The 23,860-nt window shown below is 38.0% G+C and overlaps 1 protein-coding gene and 1 long non-coding RNA gene across 22 annotated transcripts in view; one reads left to right on the forward strand and one right to left on the reverse strand.

The window, feature by feature from the left end:
- The window catches only part of MINDY3 (MINDY lysine 48 deubiquitinase 3), a 567,291-nt gene extending 555,364 nt beyond the window's left edge, over positions 1 to 11,927 (forward strand). For all 12 annotated transcript variants that reach the window (XM_086334210.1, XM_086334208.1, XM_086334217.1 and 9 more), the window contains 4 exons: positions 4,536 to 4,608; positions 6,425 to 6,512; positions 8,212 to 8,283; positions 10,946 to 11,927. In XM_086334210.1, the coding sequence (XP_086190336.1) occupies positions 4,536 to 4,608; positions 6,425 to 6,512; positions 8,212 to 8,283; positions 10,946 to 11,095 (383 nt within the window). In that variant the 3' untranslated portion in view covers positions 11,096 to 11,927. The remainder of the gene's footprint in view (positions 1 to 4,535; positions 4,609 to 6,424; positions 6,513 to 8,211; positions 8,284 to 10,945) is intronic.
- LOC147360998 (uncharacterized) overlaps positions 1 to 23,860 on the reverse strand; it is a 130,046-nt gene that overhangs the window by 40,396 nt on the left and 65,790 nt on the right. The window contains exon 5 of one of the 10 annotated variants that reach the window (XR_015139595.1): positions 10,970 to 15,241. The exons of the other annotated variants lie outside the window; for them this stretch is intronic. This is a non-coding gene — a long non-coding RNA (uncharacterized LOC147360998). Of the gene's footprint in view, positions 1 to 10,969; positions 15,242 to 23,860 lie in introns of those variants that run through there. 10 annotated transcript variants of the gene reach the window in all.

The raw sequence follows: 23,860 nt of genomic DNA on the forward strand, positions 1-23,860 counted from the left end.
AACGTCTCTGCTTTTGAATATGCCATCTAGGTTGGTCATAACTTTCCTTCCAAGGAGTAAGTGTCTTTTAATTTCATGGCTGCAGTCACCATCTGCAGTATTTTGGAGCCCCCCAAAATAAAGTCTGACACTGTTTCCACTGTTTCCCCATCTATTTCCCATGAAGTGATGGGACCATATACCATAATCTTCGTTTTCTGAATGTTGAGCTTTAAGCCAGCTTTTTCACTCTCCACTTTCACTTTCATCAAGAGGCTTTTTAGTTCCTCTTCACTTTCTGCCATAAGGGTGGTGTCATCTGCATATCTGAGGTTATTGATATATCTCCTGGCAATCTCGATTCCAGCTTGTGCTTCTTCCAGTCCAGCGTTTCTCATGATGTACTCTGCATATAAGTTAAATAAACAGGGTGACAATATACAGCCTTGACGTACTCCTTTTCCTATTTGGAACCAGTCTATTGTTCCATGTCTGGTTCTAACTGTTGCTTCCTGACATGCATATAGGTTTCTCAAGAGGCAGATCAGGTGGCCTGGTATTCCCATCTCTTTCAGAATTTTCCACAGTTTATTGTGATCCACACAAAGGCTTTGGCATAGTCAATAAAGCAGAAATAGATGTTTTTCTGGAACACTCTTTCTATGATCCAGCAGATGTTGGCAATTTGATCTCTGGTTCCTCTGCCTTTTCTAAAACCAGATTGAATATCTGGAAGTTCATGGTTCCTGTATTGTTGAAGCCTGGCTTGGAGAATTTTAAGCATCACTTTACTAGCGTATGAGATGAGTGCAATTGTGCGGTAGTTTGAGCATTCTTTGGCATTGCCTTTCTTTGGGATTGGAATGAAAACTGACCTTTTCCAGTCCTGTGGCCACTGCTGAGTTTTCCAAAAAGAAAATTCTTCATTTTTAGTCACAAACTAATCAGCTACCTTACTAATTTGCTCCCCACCCCCACCATAGTACTCTTGTCTGTGTTCTGCCCCACGTTTGGTTTGTAACTTTCCCATCACATATAAAGTAAAGTGGTTTTGCAAGATAGGCCAGAAATCAACTACTCATTTCTTTCCAAACTTCATAGGTACAGTTCACAAAGCTGTTTTTGGTTGAACCATGGTGCCTGAACAGAACAGTTTATGTAAGTGTAAAGTTAGGGTTAGCTTGAATAATTGTCAGAACTGTGATTGAGCAGCTTCTTACATCAAGCCCTGTGCTGGTCCTGGGGCTATGTCTTCACTGCTGTCCAGGGGCCAGAGAAGCAAAGCAGCAGGGAGACATGGGACAGGAGACCAGGGCAAAAGCAACCACAAAAACGCCCGGACCTTGCCTCAGGGCCAGAGTCACATATTTTCTCCACTAAGAGTTCTACTAAATTGTTTGTTAGTAAAGGATTGATAATAATAATAGGTAAAGTATGATACAACGTTTAATAAAAATAATTTATTATTTTCTTGACTAAGACCAACAGCGTTTACAGTCTCCTCAATTAGATCTCTTCTAGGAAATGGCAACCCACTCCAGTATTCTTGCCTTGTCCATGGGATTTCCAAGCTTGGCGGGCTACAGTCCTTGGGGTCACAAAGAGTCAGACACAACTTGGCGACTAAACAATAAACAATAACTAGCTCTCGATTTTCTCCTCTGTTCCGAAGAAACTTTACTCTTATCATCTACAGAGGTTTGAATATGTTACAGTCCCAGTGCTGGGTCCTGCCTCCTCTCAAGCTCTCCCTCACCCACTTGAACTCCTGACACAGCTCTTCTCCTGCAGCTCTCTGTCAGCTGCGGCCTCTGCTAAGAGAGACCTGCCAGGTTCCCCTTGTCTTCCCCAGGTTTTCCCAGTGGGAATCACAGTGGGTGCTTCCTTTTCCTTCACGTCCAGCTCTGACTTCTTCTCCCTCATGAACTCTCATCATACCAAGCAGGTTGTTAACTCACTCCACTGTCACGCTCCTTCCCAGCACTGCTCTGCACTATGTCCCTCCTCTCACGCTCTAGGAGCTGGGCACTTCTTACCATCTGTTTACTTGTTTTTAAAAAGCAAAACTCTTTCACATTTGTAAACAAATAGCTTTTCCCCTCCTTTTCAAATGTCTTAAAACACAGCCTAACTGTATGTGAATATTGGCTCTGTAGCTGCTCACGAGCTCACTGTCACACACACAGTGCCCCCTCTCATCCTCCCCATTCGCGCCTGCACAAGTCTGTTTTATATTTATGTGGTTAAATTACTGATGCAAAAAAAAAAAAAAATATTACTGATGCATTCACATTCTCCTTTTTTCTTGTGTGCTTCTTAGCCCTGCTTGGTGTGTGTGTGTGTGTGTGTGTGCGTGTGCGTGCGTGCGTGCACGTGTGCGCTCACTCAGTGTGTGTGTGTGTGTGTGTGTGTGTGTGTGCGCGCACGCGTGTGTGTGCTCACTCAGTCGTGTCCGATTCTTTGCAACCCACCAGCATGGTAGCCCATGGACTATAGCCCACTGGGCTCCTTTGTACATGGAATTTTCCAGGCAAGAATAGCTTGAGAAGTCAACAAATTGACTCTTAGGTTTCCTCTGCTGTTGGTATTGAGGTTATCTTACCATTGTGTCTCCATTTCCATATTCTTTGTGGAACCAACCAACTAAATCCTAGATGGCATGAGTTTCATCTGCTTAGACTTAAGGCTTCTTTTTCTAAAGACCTTGTCTTGATATGAATGACTGCTAAAGAATAAAGTAACTTCAAAATCAGTGTTTTAAAAAGGTAATTCCAAATCTCCTCTTCTGATCTTGGGTATATTAAAAGTCTGTGAGGTATTGAAAAAATGCTGTCCAGTCTCTAGTTATACTGTATGTATAAAAAAATAGATATACTGTATGTATAAAAAAATAGTCACTGCTGTGCTCCGTGTTTACAAGCTGTAAATCTCATAGGCTGCTTAAAAAGTATTGGAGTGGTTACGTTTTGAGGTAAATCATGTTTGAGTTAACGAGGTCATTGTGTTGTTTTCCTGCTTGTTGTTTGTATCTTATACAGCCAATTAGCTTTTTTGAGGATGGGAGCAGAGTCTCAGTTACAGTGAGGAGAGATTAGGCTGCCTGCCATTCAGTGCTCCTGAAGAATATTGTAATACACACTGCCTGTGTCGAGTGATACATGTGATAACCCATAAACACAGAACTGTTTCTGTCTGCCAGTGACCTGATAAAGCCTGTTTTACATTTGGAGATGCTAAGCTTTTAGCTGTGACCTAACTAAGCAAAATGAATAATTTTTTTCTACCTTTCGAACTCAAGTTAGGCTTACAAAGCTGGAATATTTTCACAGGTGCCTTCAAACAAGTTCTTTATTCTCTATATTGTAAATTATTGGTAGCTTGACAAACTGGAATTATTCTAAACCCCCACTTTATAAAACTATGTTTAGGAAAATTTTTAATTATCCTAAATGATTCTCAGCCTTTTAGTCAAGGCCAGTCTTCATATGAATAAGCATGTGCTTAAGGAGGTTTAAGAAAATACTTTAAAAAATCATAACTTCTTTATTTCCTTTCTGGTAGAGACAGAGTACATGCTACATCCAGAAAGAGCAGCTATGCTTTATATTGTGGTTTGATGACAGAAGCAGGGCTTGTGGACACCTCATTTTCCAAGACAAGATTTTTATTTTTATTATTCTAATCCCTGAAAAAGGGTATCATTTTGGAAGCTGATCAGAAGCCAAGACAGTCTTCAGAAATGAGTAAATGGGTAGAGGAATTCGAGTGTTGTACATTTAAGGGAATCAACAACTTGCTTGTTTAAAAGCACCGTGATTTCAGACAGCCCTACAAGCTTTTTTTGTGTGTCATGCTCTATTGCGTCATCTGAGTTTGGGCCATTTCCCATCCTCATTGAGCCCCAGAAAAGGAGTATTTTCTATTGACTAGTCTTCATCTACATTTGAGTCTACTCTGCGTCCCAACTTTTTTTTTTTCCTATTAAATCTTTGGCTTTTATTTAAGTCAGGTCTGTTGATTTAAGTCAAGAGATATCTTTTCTTGATCTTATATTATTAGAGATCTAAATAGCAATCGATCATGAAAATCCTTTCAAAAAGTTAAAAAAACATTGTAACAAGAGGAATTTATTGGTAAAGGATTATTTAAATTGGATTTGTTAAAGGGAATTTAAAGGTTTACATTTCAATAAATATTGAAAAATATACCTAATTAATAGTTGTTAAAAACTTAAGTAGAAAAAACTTACATCATTTAAATTTGTAAGCCTGTTTAAGAAGTAATTTGGCTTTAAGGTTTCCTTGGTGTTCTCAGGTAGAAGTCATGTGGTTATTTTTGTATTAAAAACTAACCTTGAAAATAAATCTTTGCCTATGTGCTCAAGAACACTAACAGAAAAAAAGAACCTGATAGACACTGTGCCCAAAATAAACTGAATATGCTATTCCTTAACTCTTTGTATCCCTCTTACTGACTTTGCATGGTGTCTGTGATCAGCAATAATAGCATTTCTTGAAGTAAACTATCTAAATTGTTTCTGTAATATTTTTTCTCAGATAATGGATTCATACCTGACTCACTTCTAGAAGATGTGATGAAAGCATTGGACCTTGTTTCCGATCCTGAATAGTAAGATACATACAAAGTGTTATTTATTTAGTGAGGGGGGAGGGTGGGAGGACTCTTAACTGCCCCACGTGGCCATTGTCTTCATTAAAAATGTACATCATTCCATCTATAACTTCTATAAATTTGGGATCTTTATTATCCATGGGAAGATCTCTGTCTAGTTAGGTGGACACATCTTTTAATCAAATACATAATATATTGATCAAATATAGGTTATTAAAAATCACCTTTGATCTACATTTCTTTTTTTCCCTTTTTCTGAAAGTGTATCTGACAGTGAACAAGCTTTAGCTAACAAACATTTAAGGAAAGGATTCAGCAAAAGCAACCCAAAACAAATTGGTATACACAGTTTTTAGAACTTGATACTATTCTGTTTTCAGTTAGTTTGGCTTATTTTCTTTGAAAGTATGAAATATGTATAAACATTTGCAAATTAATCACATGTGAAATAATGTCTCAATCTCACCACCTAAAGCTGGGATGTTACCCTTTCTTAGTAGACATAATTGGTGATTCCAACTTAAAGAGGAGAAATTCAGAGACAGTTGAACCAGTCCAATAAATGGTATAATAGTAACTACCGTATTTATTCTCAACTGATTACCAAGTGGAGATCTTTTTGTTTACATTGCTCTAATACTCAAGAGAGACTTGAACTCGGATAATTTTGGTTACTAAGAAGTCTTAAGATGGGAAGGAAGAAAAAGGTCGTTATTAAAGTTAGCACAGCTGAGTCAAATTGTTTTTTCTAGAAATAGCTGTAAGATTGGACAGTTACTCACTTGGTCTTTTGGTCCAGTCACATTTATAATGTTTGATGGCCATAAGCTAACTGGACTGTATCAAGGATTAATAAATATAGTAAATATATGTATTACTGTATTCTTAAAGTAAGCTAAAGGAAAGGTTATTAGGAAAATCATCAGAGAAATATATTTATGATATATGTATATATTGATTGAAAAATACGTGTGTGTGTGTGTGTGTAAGTGGACCCTGGCAATTCAAAGCCATGTTATGCAAGGCTCAACTGTATAAAAGTTACCTTTATAACCTGAGAGGTAATATGGAGAATAAAAATGTTCTGAAAAGACCATTTTCATTTTTAAAACTCTTTAAACTGCAATCCGTCTTCTCTGCCTTCTTTCTATACATAGTACCTTTCAGCAACCTCAGTGACACCAAATGCTAAGGGCTCTGCCAAGCGCTACTCCAGTCATGCCACTTCTTGAAATTCAGTGTACTTTATTAGCTCTTTGAGAATTGTCTTACCTTTTTTAACCTTCAGTTTACACTGTCTAAGAATTTTAAACCTCCACCTTATTTGGTTCTTGAAAGTAAGCTTTTCAGGAGATGTTTTTGATTATCCCCCCGTACCGCTGCCTTTGACACTGTTCCTTTTTCTCTTTAACGTAAAAGAAAAAAATGTTTATTTTTAAGCCTAAATGCCTCATTTGGTAGCTAAATTCAGGGATACCTATGAAGCAAAGGGAATGTGCTTTTGGGAGGCTATAGGCCTGCTTTTACAAGCCTGGGTTTTTTATACGTTACCTAATAAGGAACAATATTCCAAAGTCATCATCATAATTTAAATTCTAAATAGTAACAGATTACTCTGGTTTAAAAATAACCAAGTTTTGGCAAATTAGATGTCATTCCTGTGTATTTGTCATTAAGGGTCTAAAAAAGAACAGCTCTCGGGATTTTTGGCAGTCAAATGTGTTGCAGTACCAGTAATTTAATCATGAAAGAAGAAAAATAAGCTTTTTTTTTCCTGTGGTATCCACTGTTTTTCTTTTCTCTCTCTCCATAGTATAAATCTTATGAAGAATAAATTAGATCCAGAAGGATTAGGAATCATATTATTGGGTCCATTTCTTCAAGAATTTTTTCCTGATCAGGTAACATTGTTTCATTCTATTGGGATGATCATATTATGATTGTTTCAGCATTTTTCCCTACTAAACATGTTCTAACATGCAGATATTAGACTAAGCACTATTATTATGTAAATACTTGCCCAGACCAAGAGGATAGAAGGGCATGTGTGTTCCAATACAGTAATGTAAAATTTTGATTAAAGGACAGAGGTGGTGAAAGAGTATATACACCAATATAGATAGTTTGATACTGTTTTCTAAAGAAAGATTCTCTTAATTCCCTCCTGCCCCTGGGTAACTTCTCTCAGGTCCCTATTGTCAACAGTTTGGTATGTATCTTTAGAACTTTCTCAACGCTAACAAAGAAGGTTAAGGAGCCTGTGTGTAGTGCGAACTCCTACCAGTGCTCCTGTATCCCAGGAGAATTTTAGTTGCATTAAAGAAGACCCTTTGAGTGCAACTGTACTGTTTCATGTTGGGTCATGTCTGTGTCACTGGCTAATTCTACAGCCTACACTTACTTTTCCTCCTGTAGGAGTGCAGGGTTTTACCACTCCCTCAAATTATTTAGCAGGTGTGTTGTGATTTCATCAGATACCAGCATGGTTTACAGTAAGAGTAGCAGAAGCAGCTACCATTTAATAAGCATGTACTATGCATGAGATACTGTGTACCTTCTAAATTGTGTATTATTTTTCCCCGGGAGGAAATTGAAGATTAGAGAACTTAAAAAAATGGCTTAAGGTTACACTGCTAGCACGAGGCCGATACAGGCTCCAGTGTAGGTTGTCTAAGCCCAGAGACAAAGCATTTTAGCACCGTTACATTACCTTTTATTGCTATTTTATGCCACTTGTTACTAGAACTGCAGTAAAATATTTATTTTGTAAGTTAACTCTGAAAATCCAGTCAAATCATTTATCTAAGTAATTGCACTGACTCGTGTATAAATTAAGATGGTTGATATGTCTTATAAAACTTTCGAGTGGGATACAAAAAAGAGCTTGGAGTCTAGACATGAAAAGTTAAAAACAGTTAAAAATACGAACTTTTAAAATATGATGCACAAATTATTGAGACAACTGGAAGTCCAATTAGTATATTTAAGGAAAACTTAAAGTACGATTTGAACTAGATCTTGTAAAACAAGAGAAGTTGGAAAAAAAATCACAAATGTGCACAGAGCTGACAACAAAAGGTCTTTTCATGGGAAGATGAGGAATATGCTTGTCTCAGAGAACTGAGAAAGGTGAGTGGTTGGGGACAAGACTGGAAAAGCAGCTTAGGTCCTACGTTTTTAGGATTCTTGGTTACAAATCCCAGCATGAACTAAACATGAGCAGGAAGGAGTAGCTCAGAATACCTGAAGGATGGAAGAGGTAGGTAGTGCCTGGAAGGTGGGTTCCAGGAGCTTCTGGGACTGGGCCAAGTCTCATCTCCACCCCCATACATGCACATACTCAAAACCATAAACTACTGTAGAAGAGCTTATCATAAAAATCACCGCTCCGCCAATTTCCAGTCTCTTCCCCAGATGCGACTATTTCAGCTTTTAGATTTTATAGTACTTAAGTACATAAATCTAAGTTTCTTGCTTTGTCAACTGATTCCTTAATCAAGGCTGTAGAATTAAGAAGCTTCCATTTTACTTTGAATTGCTAGTTAGAAATTGCCTGATATAAAGATTTACAGTTTTAATTGTTGGTTATTTATAATATAGGGTTCCAGTGGTCCAGAGTCTTTTACTGTCTACCACTACAATGGATTGAAACAGTCAAATTACAATGAAAAGGTATGATAACTCAGTGTAATTTGTCTTCACCTGAGTTGATAAAATACAGGAGTATGTATTACAATGTCTGAGTCCCATAAAACTGATGCCTAAGCAAGGAGGTTATTCTAGGAGTCTCTTACTGTCACAGCTTATCTTAGACCTGGACTCAGTGAGATCATCATTGGAATTTTGGAGTAGTGGTTTCACTGTAACAAGGTAACTCACCTACATACATGTTGTTACCCTTGGTGTGCAAATATTACAAAATCAAGTTTAGTCCACTGAAGTTACTGATCCACTTAAATGAAGAAAGAAGGGGCAAGAGGGAGACTTTTTATTTAAAAAAAAAAGAAATCTATTTTAAAGGATTTAAATTAATAACCATAACAGCGAGTATTTATTGAGGATGTACCTAGAATTGTCATCAACACTTTGTTTTCTCCAAAGTTTCACCCCACCCCGTGAACTAAGTATTCTTGCATATTCTCCGTTTACAGTAGAGAAAACTGAGGCACAGAGAAGGAAGCAGCTCACCAAGGTCAGGCAGCCAGGAGACAGCAGAGCTGGAGCAAAGGCCTGGTGTCTCCCTCCAAGCCTGCGGTTCACCCGCTGTGCTCCGATGTTGCCTCCTTGAATCTCGGACAAGGGCCCGCGGGTGCTTCACTTGCAGATGTACTCACCCACTCCACAGCAGAAGCTTGGTCTTGCCAATTCACCCTCTTTGATTAATGAGCTTGGCGACACATGAGATATATCTACTCTGTTTGCATGTATTCCAGTTGAGAGTCACAGTAGATACAGCTCATATTAGGACTAAGGCCTAACATGCCTTTTTAATTTGAAGTACCCATGCTGACTTCATGTGTATTTGATATACTGAGGATGGCTACAGAAAACAGATCATCGTGTGCATTAGGGCAAATCTAAACCTGCCCCTAAAATATACTTTTGTTTTCATAACAAAATATAAATGAGAACTTTTACTAAATTAGGGCCAAAGATCTTTTCATAGGAGGGTAATTGATTGATACCTATTTTGAAAAATAGAAATTGTCAATAAGAAAACTTGTATGTTTGGTCCTAATGTGTAAATGAGCGCTTCATCTAGTTGTAAGTTCTGTGTAGCCTTGTACTAGAAGGTACTTTGTAGTCACAAAGTAGTTACTTGCCTACACAATCCCTGCAAGGTAGATCAGTCAAATATTATCTGTATTTTACAGATGAAGCCTCTGGGACGGAGATTAAGCGACTCACCCAGGGTCACACAGCCAGTCACTGTCAGAGCAGGGACTGGAACTGAGTTCCTGAAACCCAGTCTTGTCCTTGGTCTGCTTGCCCACGCTGTATGTGTATAGTAAGTTTTTAAGTCATGCTCATGACAAGTGTCTGACATGACTAACAAAAAGATCAGAAATCAAAGATGAACTATTAACCTGACAACAGTACATAAGAATTAGAATGCAAAGCATGTATTATACTATTAAGCTGCAAAGGTATAACATAAAGTTACTTATAAGCTAGAAATGTGGTAGACCGCTTAGAAGATACTATTAAAAATACCTGAGGAAACAGGTAGCAGGAGAAGGCTGGCCAAGTGGAAGGGAGCCTGGCCCACCAGGGCAGCCCAGGCTGGTGAGGCCACAGTGAGGCCACAGAGGAGATCATGGTACTCAGCCCTGAGCACTTCTGCTCTAATGCTGTGAGCAAGGAAGGTTTCTCATGGAAGGGAGGTCTTGTCTGTCTTGTTCATTATGATAACCTGCTATATGCTTGGTGGACAATTTTAGAGAGCTAAAAAATTTAGCATGATTACTTAGGGTTTTAATAGTAAACTTACTCCATCAAACCTAGAACCTAATTAAGAAACCAAAGTACCTGACGTAGTAATAGAAAATACTCCACTCCTGTAGTTAATGTTTTTTAAGGAGACTCCAACTTAAGGCTTAAGTTTATGTTCTTCCAAGATAAAAGCTATAATTACAATCATATGTATCAGCCACTGAGTGTGAAAATCATTATACATACTTTTTCAACACAGCAGGCTTATTCTCTTGTCTTTCAAATTATGCAATTAGAATATCCTGATATCGAGAAATTAATGACAGTGCTTTCATATATACAGTGAGTGCTTATAAATGCTAACTCATTGTCAGTATGTTACTTCATAGATAATATCTAAAAGTTTTTTAAATTAGAATGAAACCTTTTTTGACGTCCACCTGCCACTGCATATCAATTACCTAGTTTTTTATCCATCAACCTTTTCCTGCTATTTCTGTTTCTGACTGAAGTCTTTTTTTCTCCATGATTTTTGGTGCCAAACCAAAATGAAGAGCACTTCAGAAGTATTTAATACAATAACAGAAAATTTCATTGACAAATATCCAATTTGCTTCCAGCTCTGGAAATTCAGCACTTTATTTTCTGCTTTCATTATAAGTCCTTCTCAGAATATATAGCTGTATTTTTATTACAACTTTTTATCTGAAATAAGGCAGCATTTGAATAACGAGGCAACATTTGAAGAATGAATTTTCTTTTATCAGAAGCAGTACGTTCTTTGTGATTTTTTAAAATCCCGAATCATAAACACAGTACCCTGTTTGCTGGTCTATGAAAAAGTCCCTCATAAGACTTTGCTAAGATTGATTGACCTCAGTGGATTGCTTCTGTTCAATAGGTAATGTATGTGGAAGGAACCGCAGTTGTTATGGGGTTTGAAGACCCCCTGCTACAGACAGATGACACGCCCATTAAACGCTGTCTCCAAACCAAATGGCCATACATTGAATTACTCTGGACCACAGATCGCTCTCCTTCACTAAACTGATTTGCCTAAGTATTTATAAAGAAGATTGTAATAGCAGATGTTGAAAAAAGGACGCAAGACTGGCAAGTGGCCCAATGAAGCTATACACTGGTATCACTGATAAACTGTAAATAACAATTAAAGACACATTTTCAGTGTTTAAGATATGTTTAAATTATTTGTTTTAAAGCTTTATGTTAAAGGTTACCCTATTTAAATTCTTTATGTGAAATTTACTAGCAAAACTAAGCTTTAATCAAAGTTCATCACTGTTGCAGTCAGATAATTTGGTCATTTGCCAAATTACAGACATCATATTACAATAGCATTTTTATATTAAGTATCAAGGTTACTATTTATAGACTTCTACTTTGGGATTTTATTTCATTCAGGCACCGTTTATTGTTTAAGTGATTCTGGCATGCAATACATCAGCCTCCACATTGACATGCAGAAGAATTTTTACCTTTATTATTTCTAAAATCTGGTTTCCATTAGAAATATTGATAACAAATTATCAACCTCAATCTTTGACAATTGGCTTAGCTCTGGCATGTGTATAAAAAGTAGAAACTATAAGGGAACATTACCATTTATTCACAGATATATAGAGGATGTATTTTAAAAAATGATAGGAAAGAGAATCTGTTTGATAGTCTTAACACTGTTAACTTTCACTGTATTGCCAACTACACATTTCCAAATTTGTCCCAACAGCCCTGTAAGCCAGCTTTCTTGTATATTTATAAATGTGATAAATGCATGAGAACATCTGTTATTACGTTAGTATATTGCATTATTTATTATGATCCTAGTCGATGGCCTAAATAAACACTTTTTTTCTTTAACTTTACCCTTGATTTGTTTACATTCATAGCTCAAAATAACATACTCTTAAATGAGTCTGCCCAGTAGCCCTACCAGCACAGAACAAATGCCTTTTGGACTCACACAGCACCTCAGCAGGTCCTTGCACTTAGCAACTCAAATGGTCAGAAGCACCAAAACCTGGGGGACAGCTGTCTTCGTAAGTGGACAAAGCCCCTTCCTGTGTACTTTCGAAAGCAATTACTGTATTTCAGTAGTTTTGTTGCCCAATAATTTGAAATGTGAATACCCAGAAAATACTTCACTTAAGGCAGACAAGATAGCCTCATAATGAAATGAATTTCAGAACTGAACTTAACTTTTACTTCAATAATATGTATTTCTTCTATAAATCTCTTGGGGGTTGTATTTATATTTTTGTACACATTGACAATGATAAGTAGATTTTAGCATAGGAAAGCCCCCAATTTTATATATAACAACTCCACTGTATTAGGAGTGTGTTACGAGCTACTACAATTACAGCTGTAAAATGTCAGTATTTGGGGTTAATCTTGCTTATTTCCAAATGGATATAAAATATTATGCTAGAATTAGTTCTCTAACTCTGCTCCTAAATTCCATAAGGATTATGAAAAACCATAGATTCTATTCATAAACACTGAGTCTACATTATAATCTGTTATTCTTAACAATTGTTTCATAACAAACCATTCTAAAACTTCATGACATAATCATTTTATAAAGCCTATGGCTCAGGGGTTTGAACAAAATACAACGGGAATGGCTTGTCTGCCTCTTAGCCTGGAGGCCCAGCTAGGAGAGTGTAGGTGCCTTAACTCCCATGACTGGGACCTTAGCTTGATCTGACAACTATCTAACATGACACTAGACAACTGCAGATAACATTTTCTTTTCACGTCCATGTGGGATACTTAACCCTAGACCATAGGCTGCACCATAAAACAAACCTATAAAAATCCCCAAAAGTCTGGAGATTAAGCAGCACATTTCTGAATAACCCAAGGGTCAAAGTGGAATTGCAGTGGGAATTAGAACATATTTTTTGCTGAATGATAATGAAAATAGCAGCAAAATTGTGGGATAGAAATAAAGCAGTGCTTAAATGCAAATATGTAACTTTATAGAAAGTTGGGAAAATAAAAAGGTAAGCTTTCATCTCAAACTGAAAGTAAATAACAATGCAAAAACAGTCGTTCACGTGCAAAGGAATGAATTCAGACTTCTACTTCACGTTCTATGTAAAAATTTAAAAGATCAGAGATCTACTTGTAAGCTAAAACTATAAAAGAAGAAATTTTCCTCATCACAATAGGTTAGGCAGTGTTTCTTAGAATACCAAAAACAACAGTAGCAGCAAAGATAAATTGAACTTCATCAAAATTAAAAGCATTGTGTTTCAAAGGACACCATCAAAAAGATGAGATGACAACCCACAGAATGAGAGAAAATATTGGAGACTGATTACCTCATAAGGAATTTGTATCCAGAATATATAAAGAAATCTTAACAACAAAATTTTAATGGCCATATGATTGGAAGAGATACTACCAAAGATGATTAAAAAAAAATGTCTAGTAAACACATGAAAACATGCTTAACAAAATCAGTCATTGGGGAAATTCAAATAAAAGTCATGAGATACCATCTTACCTACCCAAGGATGTTTAAATTAGAAAGCTAGACAATAACAGCTGTTGGCCAAGACGTGAGGAAAATGGGATTCTGCAGTAGTTGTTGGGGATATAAAATGGTGAAATCACTTTAGAAGAACAGTAGTGCAGTTCTTCAGAAAGTTAAATCAAGGGCTAGTGTATGACCCAGTGTTTCCACTCCTAGGTATACACCCAAGAGAAACAACATATATACCACAGAAACTTTTCTTTCCATGTTTATAGTGGTGTTATTCATACTAGCCATAAGTGGAAACAGCCTAAATGTTTACTGATGGGTGGATAAATAAGTGTATATACATATAATGAAAAATCATTTGAAAATTAAAAATAATGAAATGTGCTACAACATGGATGAACTTTGAACACCTGCTAAGAGAAAGAAGCCTGTTGTAAAAGGCCACATATTATGATTCCATTTATGTGAAATGGCCACAGTAGGCAAACCATAGAGGTAGAAAAGGGGTTAGCAATTGCCCGTGCCTAGGATGGGGATTGAGTGGGGCAACAGAACTGGGAAATAACTGCTAATGTATAGGGGTTTCTTTGGGGGTAATAAAAATGTTTTATCAAGTTGTGATGGTTGCATAACTAAATATACTAAAAGCCACAAAATTGTAAGAAAAAAAAGGAGAAATCCATGAAACAACAGTTCTATACTATGAAAAAAGCAACACCAAAAGACCTCTGGGTGGGGGGCAGGGTGGGGGAGCAGGGAAGGAACTAATAAAAAGGATAAAAGTAAAACAAATGATTAACACCAAAAAAGGAAAGGGGAACATTGCTTAAAATTTTCTAGATATTAAAAAGACAGGAGTTAAGAGTACATTCAAACTTGTTATTTTATCTTAAAAAAAGACATAAATTTAAACCTCATGGAAACAAGCAAAAACCTATAATAAAAACAAAACATAATAATAAAAGATAAAGGAATCTAGACATATTACTACAGAAGATCATTAAACCACAGATGAAGAGATCAAGAGAATGAGGAATTACAAAACAGCCAGGGAACAATCAACAAAATGGCAGTAAGTACATACCTATCAATAATCACCTAAAGTGTATATGGACTAAATTCTCCAAAATACACAGCATGACTGGATACATTTAAAAACAAGACCCATCTATATGCTGTCTGCAACAGACTCACAGATCGTAAGGACACACACTGAAAATGAAGGGATGGAAAATGATACTCTGCACAAATGGAAAACAAAAACCTGAGGTAACTGAACTTTTATCAAGCAAAACTGACTTAGACAAAGACTAATAAGAGACAAAAGATAATTATAAAATGATAAGTCAATCCAATGAGAGGATATAACATTTGTGAATTATACTCAACATCCTGCTGCTGCTGCTAAGTCGCTTCAGTCGTGTCCAACTCTGTGCGACCCCATAGACGGCAGCCCACCAGGCTCCCCCATCCCTGGGATTCTCCAGGCAAGAACACTGGAGTGGGTTGCCATTTCCTTCTCCAATGCATGAAAGTGAAAAGTGAATATGAAGTCACTCAGTCGCGTCCAACTCTCTGCAACCCCATGGACTGCAGCCCACCAGGCTCCTCCATCCATGGGAATTTCTAGGCAAGAGTACTGGAATGGGGTGCCATCGCCTTCTCCGATACTCAACGTAGGAGCACCTAAACATAAAGCAGATATTAACAGCCCTAAAGGGAGAAGTAGACATCATAATAATATTAGGGGACTTTAATAATCTACTTTCATAAACAGAACATCCAGACAAAACCAGAAGGGAAACATTGGACTGAAACTACATGTCAGACCAGATGGACTTAACATATACAGAACGTTCCATCCAAAAGCAACAGGATACACATTATTCTCAAGCTAATATGAAACATTTTCTAGGATATATGATGTTAGGGCACAAAACAAATCAACAAAGAAGACTGAAATCATATCAAGCATTTTTTTCTTCTGACTACATTGGTATGGAAAACAAAAGAGCAATCAAAAACTAAGACAAGTGAAAATGGAAATAAAACATACAAAAACTTACGGGACACCAGAAGCAGTTCTAAGAGGGAAGCTCATAATGATAAGTGCCTATGTAAAGAAACAGGATCTCAAATGACCTAACTTTATTCCTTAAAGATACAAAACAGAAATGAATCTCAAGTTCATATAAGGAAGGAAATAAAGATTAGAGTAGAGATGAAATAAGAGTAAGCTGGGGTAGGGAGCGAGAGGGAGGGGATATATGCATACTTAAGGCTGATTCATGTTGTATGCCAGAAACTAACACAGCATTGTAAAGCAATTATTCTCCAATTAAAATTTTTTTAAAAAGAAACAGCCTTAAAAGACAAAAGGTCATTGAAATGTAAGAGCTAGTTTTTTGAAAAAATACACAAAATTGGCAACATTTGACTAAGAAAAAGAAGAATACTCAATATCAGAAATGAAGGAGGAAACACAACTGCACTTAGAAATACAAAGACTCATAAGAGGCTATTATGAACTATCTTAGGTCAACAAATTGTACAACTTTGAAGACATGGAAATTTCTAGAAATATACTACCTATCAAGACTGAATCATGAAGAAAGAGAAAATCTGAATAAATTCATTACTACCAGGGAGATTGAATCAGTATACCTAAAGTTAATTCAATGCTATATGCCACTTATATCTCAGAATTTTAAGGATAGGAAGGTATGAATTATAGGCTAAGCAAAAGGTAGACATGTCCTTTGAAAAGTAAAAATGGTAGCACTCAATCGTGTCCAGCTCTATGCAACCTCATGGACTGTAGCCCGCCAGGCTCCTCTTTGCCTGGAATTCTGCAGGCAAGAATACTGAAGTGGTTTGCCATTCCCTTCTCGATGGGATCTTTCCAACCCAGGGATCAAACCCAGGTCTTCTGCATTGCAGGCAGATTTTTACTGTCTGAGCCATCAGGGAAGACCACACACTTCCTTTATTAAATAAAGGCTGGTAAAAGCACCATAATTCTCTTCTTTCAAAAGCAAACATTAATTGTTGAATAAATAGCACAATATACCATTGTTCTAGGTTTGCTCAAGCCCCTTCCAGGAAGATAAACGATAAAGCAAGAAGAAAACTGAACTTAAGCTTATAAAATCTAGTTTTAAACCTGGCTCTATCAATTTATTAATTGAGCAAGCATTTATCAGCTCTCTCCTAGACATAAGTCCACTTAATATTTTGAATCTTAATTCCTCTGCTGTGAAGTGAAGTGAAGTGAAAGTTGCTCAGTCATGTCCAACTCTTTGCAACCCCATGGACTGTATGGTCCGTGGAATTCTTCAGGCGAGAATGCTGGCATGGGTAGCCGTTCTCTTCTCCAGGGGATCGTCCAAACCCAGGATCAAACCCAGGTGTCCCACATTGCAGGCGGATTCTTTACCTCCAATGCAGGAGACACCAATTCAATCCTGGGTCGGGAAGATCCACTGAAGAAGAGATAGGCTACCCACTCCAGTATTCTTGGGTTTCCCTGGTGGCTCAGCTGGCAGAGAATCCTCCAGATTTTACAGAATATGTAAAAATAATTTAATTGAAGAAAATACATGACTCAATATAACATGGTATTTGGTTCAAAAGTGAGAAAGGAGTATGTCAAGGCTGTACATTGCACCCTACTTATTTAACTTATAAATGAGTAGAGTACATCATGTGAAATGCTTGGCTGGATGAAGCACAAGCTGGAATCAAGACTGCTGGAAGAAATATCAACATCCTCAGATATGCAGATGACACCACCCTAATGGCAGAAAGTGAAGAGGAACGAAAGAGCCTCTTGAGGGTGAAAGAAGAGTGAAAAATCTGGCTTGAAACTCAACATTCAAAAAACAAAGGTCATGGCATCCAGTCCCATCACTTCATGGCAAATGGGTGGGGAAAAAGTGGAAACAGTTACAGATTTTATTTTCTTGGGTCCAAAATCACTGCAGAGAGTGAGTGCAGCCACAAAATTAAAAGATGCTTGCTCCTTAGAAGGAAAGCTTTGACAAAACCAGTTCAGTTAGTTCAGTCACTCAGTTGTGTCTGACTCTTTGCAACCCCATGGACTGCCACACGCCAGGACTCCCTGTCCATCACCAACTCCCGGAGTTGACTCAAACTCATGTCCATTGAGTCGGTGATGCCATCTGACCATCCCATCCTCTGATGTCCCCTTCTCCTGTCATCAGTCTTTCCCAGCATCAGGGTCTTTTCCAATGAGTCAGCTCTTCACATCAGGTGGCCAAAGTATTGGAGTTTCAGCTTCAACATCAGTCCTTCCAATGAATATTCAGGACTGATCTCCTTTAGGATGAGTCGACTGGTTGGAGCTCCTTGCAGTCCAAGGGACTCTCAAGAGTCTTCTCCAACACCACAGTTCAAAAGCATCAATTCTTTGGTGCTCAGCTTTCTTTATAGTCCAACTCTCATATCCATACATGACTACTGGAAAATCCATAGCTTTGACTAGACGGAACTTTGTTGGCAAAGTAATGTTTCTGCTTTTTAATATGCTGTCTAGGTTGGTCATAACTTTTCTTCCAAGGAGCAAGCATCTTTTAATTTCATGGGTGCAGTCACCATCTGCAATGATTTTGGAGGCCCCCAAAACAAAGTCTCTCACTGTTTCCACTGTTTCTCCATCTATTTCCCATGAAGTGATGGGACCAGATGGCATGATATTACTTTTCTGAAAGCTAAGCTTTAAGCCAACTTTTTCACTCTCCTCTTTCACTTTCATCAAGAGGCTCTTTAGTTCTTTGCTTTCTGACATAAGGGTGGTGTCATCTGCATATCTGAGGTTATTGATATTTCTCCCGGCAATCTTGATTCCAGCATGTGCTTCATCCAGCCCAGCATTTCTCATGATGTACTCTGCATATAAGTTAAATAAGCAGGGTGACAATATACAGCCTTGATGTACTCCTTTCCCTATTTGGAACCACTCTGTTGTTCCATGTCCAGTTCTAACTGTTGCTTCTTGACCTGCATAGAGATTTCTCAAGAGGCAGGTCAGGTGGTCTGGTATTCCCATCTCTTTCAGAATTTTCCATAGTTTGTAGTGATCCACACAGTCAAAGGCTTTGGCATAGTCAATAAAGGAGAAAGAGATGTTTTTATGGAACTCTCTTGCTTTTTTGATGTTCCAGCAGATGTTGGCAATTTGATCTCTGGTTCCTCTGCCTTTTGTAAAACCAGCTCAAATATCTGGAAGTTCATGGTTCACGTACTGCTGAAGCCTGGCTTGGAGAATTTTAAGCATTACTTTACTAGCATGTGAGATGAGTGCAATTGTGCAGTAGTTTGAGCATTTTTTGGCATTGCCTTTCTTTGGGATTGGAATGAAAACTGACCTTTTCCAGTCCTGTGGCCACTGCTGAGTTTTCCAAATGTGCTGGCATATTGAGTGCAGCACTTTCACAGCATCATCTTTACGGATTTGAAATAGCTCAACTGGAATTCCATCACCACAGTGATGTTTCCTAAGGCCCACTTGACTTCACATTCCAGGATGTCCGGCCCTAGGTGAGTGATCGTACAATCGTGATTATCTGGGTTGTGAAGATCTTTTTTGTACAGTTCTGTGTATTCTTGCCACCTCTTCTTCTTAATATCTTCTGCTTCTGTTGGGTCCATACTATTTCTGTCCTTTATTAAGCCCATCTTTGCATGAAATGTTTCCTTGGTATCTCTAATTTTCCAGAAATCTAGTCTTTCCCATTCTGTTGTTTTCCTCTATTTCTTTGCATTGATCACTGAGGAAGGCTTTCTTATCTCTCCTTGCTATTCTTTGGAACTCTGCATTCAAATGGGTATATCTTTCCTTCTCTTCTTTGCTTTTGGCTTCTCTTCTTTTCACAGCTATTTGTAAGGCGTCCTCAGACAGCCATTTTGCTTTTGTGCATTTCTTTTTCTTGGGGATGTTCTTGATCCCTGTCTCCTGTACAATGTCATGAACCTCCATCCATAGTTCATCAGGCACTCTATCAGACCTAATCCCATGAATCTATTTCTCACTTCCAGTGTATAATCAATAAGGATTTGATTTAGGTCATATCCGAATGGTCTAATGGTTTTCCCTACTTACTGCAATTTTAGTCTGAATTTGGCAATAAGGAGTTCATGATCTGACTGGGAGTCAGATCCCAGTCTTGTTTTTGCTGTATAGATCTTCTCCATCTTTGGCTGCAAAGAATATAATCAATCTGATTTGGGTATTGACCATCTGGTGATGTCCATGTGTAGATTCTTCTCTTGTGTTGTTAGAAGTGGGTACTTGCTATGACCAGTGCGTTCCCTTGGTAAAACTCTATTAGCCTTTGCCCTGCTTCATTCTGTACTCCAAGGCCAAATTTCCCTGTTACTCCAGGTGTTTCTTCACTTCCTACTTTTACATTCCAGTCCCCTATAATGAAGAGGACATCTTTTGGGGGTATTAGTTCTAGAAGGTCTTGTAGGTCTTCATAGAACCATTCAACTTCAGCTTCTTCAGCATTACTGGTCAGGGCATAGACTTGGATTACTGTGATATTGAATGGTTTGCCTTGGAAATGAACAGAGATCATTCTGATGTTTTTTATATTGTAGCATATTAAAAGAGCTGAGACATCATTTTGGCAACAAAGGTCAGTATAGTCAAAGTTACAGCTTCTCCAGCAGTCATGTACAGATGTGAGAGTTGAACCTTAAGGAAGGCTGAGCACCAAAGAACTGATGCTTTCAAATCGTGGTGCTGGAGAAGACTCTTGAGAATCCCCTGGACTGCAAGGAGATCAAACCAGTCAATCCTAAAGGAAATCAGCCCTGATTTTTTTTTCCAAATATTCATTGGAAGGCCTGATTCTGAGGCTCCAATACTTTGGCCACCTGATGTGAAGAGCCAAGTCATAGGAAAAGACTCTGATGATGGGAAAGATTGAAGGCAAAAGGAGAAGGGGGCAAATGATGAGATACTGAAATAACATCAGCAACTCAATCAACACCAATCTGAGCAAACCCCAGGAGACAGTAGAAGACAGAGGAGCTGAATGTACTACAGTCCATGGGGTCATAAAGAGTTGGACTGACTTAGGGATTGAACACACTTATATCAGGGTACTTGACTTAACAATTTTCTAAGCATGAGCAAAAAAACCTGTTATCCTCTGCAGGTTTTTTATCTGAGTGTAAGATTGACAGTACAGGTTTTTTTTCACTATATTCCAAATCAGAGTTAACACTAAACATCTCTACTGAAGAACACTAACTCATTCTATCAACACAATGGTCACATTATACAACAATATTTTCTTCCCTGTCAACTGCACTTTTTTCCTTATTCACACTAACTGATGTTACATATTAAATCAATTGACTAATTCCAAACAAATATTTTGAGCAAAAAAGCAAATGTGAGCAATTTCCAGCTGTCTCATAGAATTAAGTTAAAACATTTTGTCTATAAACACACATAGAATCTTGTTAAAGTTTAACAGCGAAATATGCCATGTCAAAATCACACTGCTCTGGAAGAAAATGTTTCTTTTCACTTAATACTCATATACCTGTATTTGTTTTCTGTTACACTGCTTATTTACTTGCTTTTACAAATCCTAGAAAGTCAATGGTTAGATAGCATTACCAACTCAATTGACATGAATTTGAGCAAACTCTGGGAGATACTGGAGGAGAGAGGAACCTGGCGTGCTGCAGTCCATTGGGTCGCTAAGAGTTGGCTGTGACTCAGCAACTGAACAACAACAAAAGAAATTCAGTACCATGTTTTTCCCATGTGGCAAAATTCCAAAAGAAAGCAGAGACATTACTTTGCCGATAAAGGTCCGGCTAGTCAAAGCTCTGTTATTTTTTTCCAGTAGTCATGTATGGATGTGAGAGTTGGACCATAAAGAAGGCTGAGCACCAAAGAATTGATGCTTTTGAACTGTGGTGTTGGAGAAGACTCTTGAGAGTCCCTTGGACTGCAAGGAGATCCAACCAGTCCATCCTAAAGGAAATCAGTCCTGAATATTCATTGGAAGGACTGATGCTGAAGCTCCAATACTTTGGCCACCTGATGTGAAGAGCTGACTCATTGAAAAGGACCCTGATGCTGGGAAAGATTAAAGGCAGGAGGTGAAGGGGATGACAGAGGATGAGATGGCTGGATGGATCACCGACTTGATGGACATGAGTTTGAGCAATTTCCGGGAGCTGGTGATGGACACGGAAGCCTGGCGTGTTGCAATCCATGGAGTTGCAAAGAGTTGGACATGACTTAGAGACTGAACAACAACAAGTAAAATACAGATTATTTCCTTGCAAGAGGCTGGAGCCAGAAGTTGACATAATGGAAGCTTCTCAAGGCAGTGTAGATCCTTGACCAATGTCCTACCATCCACTAGCTACAAATCATTGAATTAGTTCCTTGGCTTCCATACTGGTTTCTTCATCCAAGAAATGGGTTGTAAGAGTACTAAACATAATGAATAAATCTTATGGCTTAAATAAGTAATGTGTATTCTTTTTTTTATCCTCCATATCCCATGGCTTCTAGGATCTTAGTTACCCCACAGGGGGTTCAGCTTGGGTCCCAGCAGTGAAATCGTCAAGTCCTAATCACTGAACCACCAGGAATTCCCAATGATGGGTATTCTAATTGTTCTTAATTGATGATCAGCTACCTCACTTGCCAACCAACAATTCAGGATCCTGATCAACTGAAAATACTAACTTTCTAATGGAGACAGTGCACAAATCTGTTGGGAATAGACAGAAAGCTATAACTACACTTAAATATTCCAGCTCCAAACCAACTTTTTATGGTTTTCAATAGAAATGGGCTTGTGACCCACCTACTTTGTTAATCAATTCAGTTCAGTCTCTCAGTCACATCCGACGCTTTGTGACCCCATGGACTGCAGCACGCCAGGCCTCCCTGTCCATCACCAACTCCCGGAGTTAACTCAAACTTATGTCCATTGAGTCAGTGATGCCATCCAGCCATCTCATCCTCTGTCATCCCCTTCTCCTCCCGCCTTCAATCTTTCCCAGCATTAGGGTCTTTTCAAATGAGTCACCTCTTTGCATCAGTGGCCAAAGTTCCTGAACACAGGAACAAATATTAAACTGATTCTCGACACTATCCTGAGCTTAAAAATGACCATCTTGCACAGCCATGGTGAGCAAACAGGGCTTGATGTATGAGTGGAAATTCTTTCGCCATATTGAAGAGAAAGGCAAAGAGCATATTCTGCTGACATCAAGATTACAGAACATTTTCAGTGAATGATAATAAATAATGATGAACACTATGCTAGCAAAAGATAACATTAACATCTTCATGTGTGAGATTATTATTTTTTAAAAAAGAATAAAGATATTTATTTATTTAGCTGTGCCATGCAGCTTGCAGGATCTTAGTTCCATGAAGAGGGATTGAACCTGGGACCATGGCAGTGAAAGCCCAGAATCCTAACCACTAGGACACTAGGGAACGCCCATTGTGTAAAATTAAAGGGAATCATGTGTAAACAAAATGAACATGGGATCCATCCCTCATGAAAAAAGGATACCAAACCAAGAAAACCTATCCAACCAAAGAGAAAGAATTGGAAAGTTAGATATATTTATCCCCCCAGCTTTCTTGAGGTATAACTGACAAACTAAAAAACTGTTTCTATTTAAGCCGTACCATGTGATGTTTTGATTATAGGATCTAGTCTTATATGAATGAAAAGAGTGGTAAGATTATCACCTCTTTCAATGTAGAGCCATCTGGCACCACAGAGCCCTTTGAACTAGAGACCAACCAAAGTTAACCTCAAACCAGATGTGGTAGACGTGCCACCTACCACTCAATGAGAAGCCCACACACTGCAACTAGAGAGTAGCCCCCAGTCGCCGCAAGTAGAGAAAGCCCGCATGTAGCAATGAAGCCCTAGTGAAGCCAAAAATAAATAAATCTTTAAAAAAGGATAAGAGAGGTCAAACAAATGATGACATTTCTTCACTTTAACAATAACTCAGAAACACCACTTCCTGCCGACAGAATTTCAAAAGGTAAACCTTTTTAGATCATTTTCTACCAACATTTCAATCTATATATCCAAATAAGAGCTAATACTTGATGAAGCAATGATAAAGAAGATGACTGAGATTCAAAACCTATAATCCTGGAAAACTTAAAATATGGAATTTTGGTCAGGATGGCTAAGGAAAGTGAAACTGGATATATATATGCAACCTTGAGATTTATGCAGGTGAAGCAAAGAAATTGCAAGAAGCAATATTATT

This window comes from Bos grunniens, chromosome 13 (genome assembly GCF_055505025.1).
Source record: "Bos grunniens cultivar Pamir isolate PY7600 chromosome 13, Bosgru_T2T1.0, whole genome shotgun sequence".
Taxonomy (NCBI): domain Eukaryota; kingdom Metazoa; phylum Chordata; class Mammalia; order Artiodactyla; family Bovidae; genus Bos; species Bos grunniens.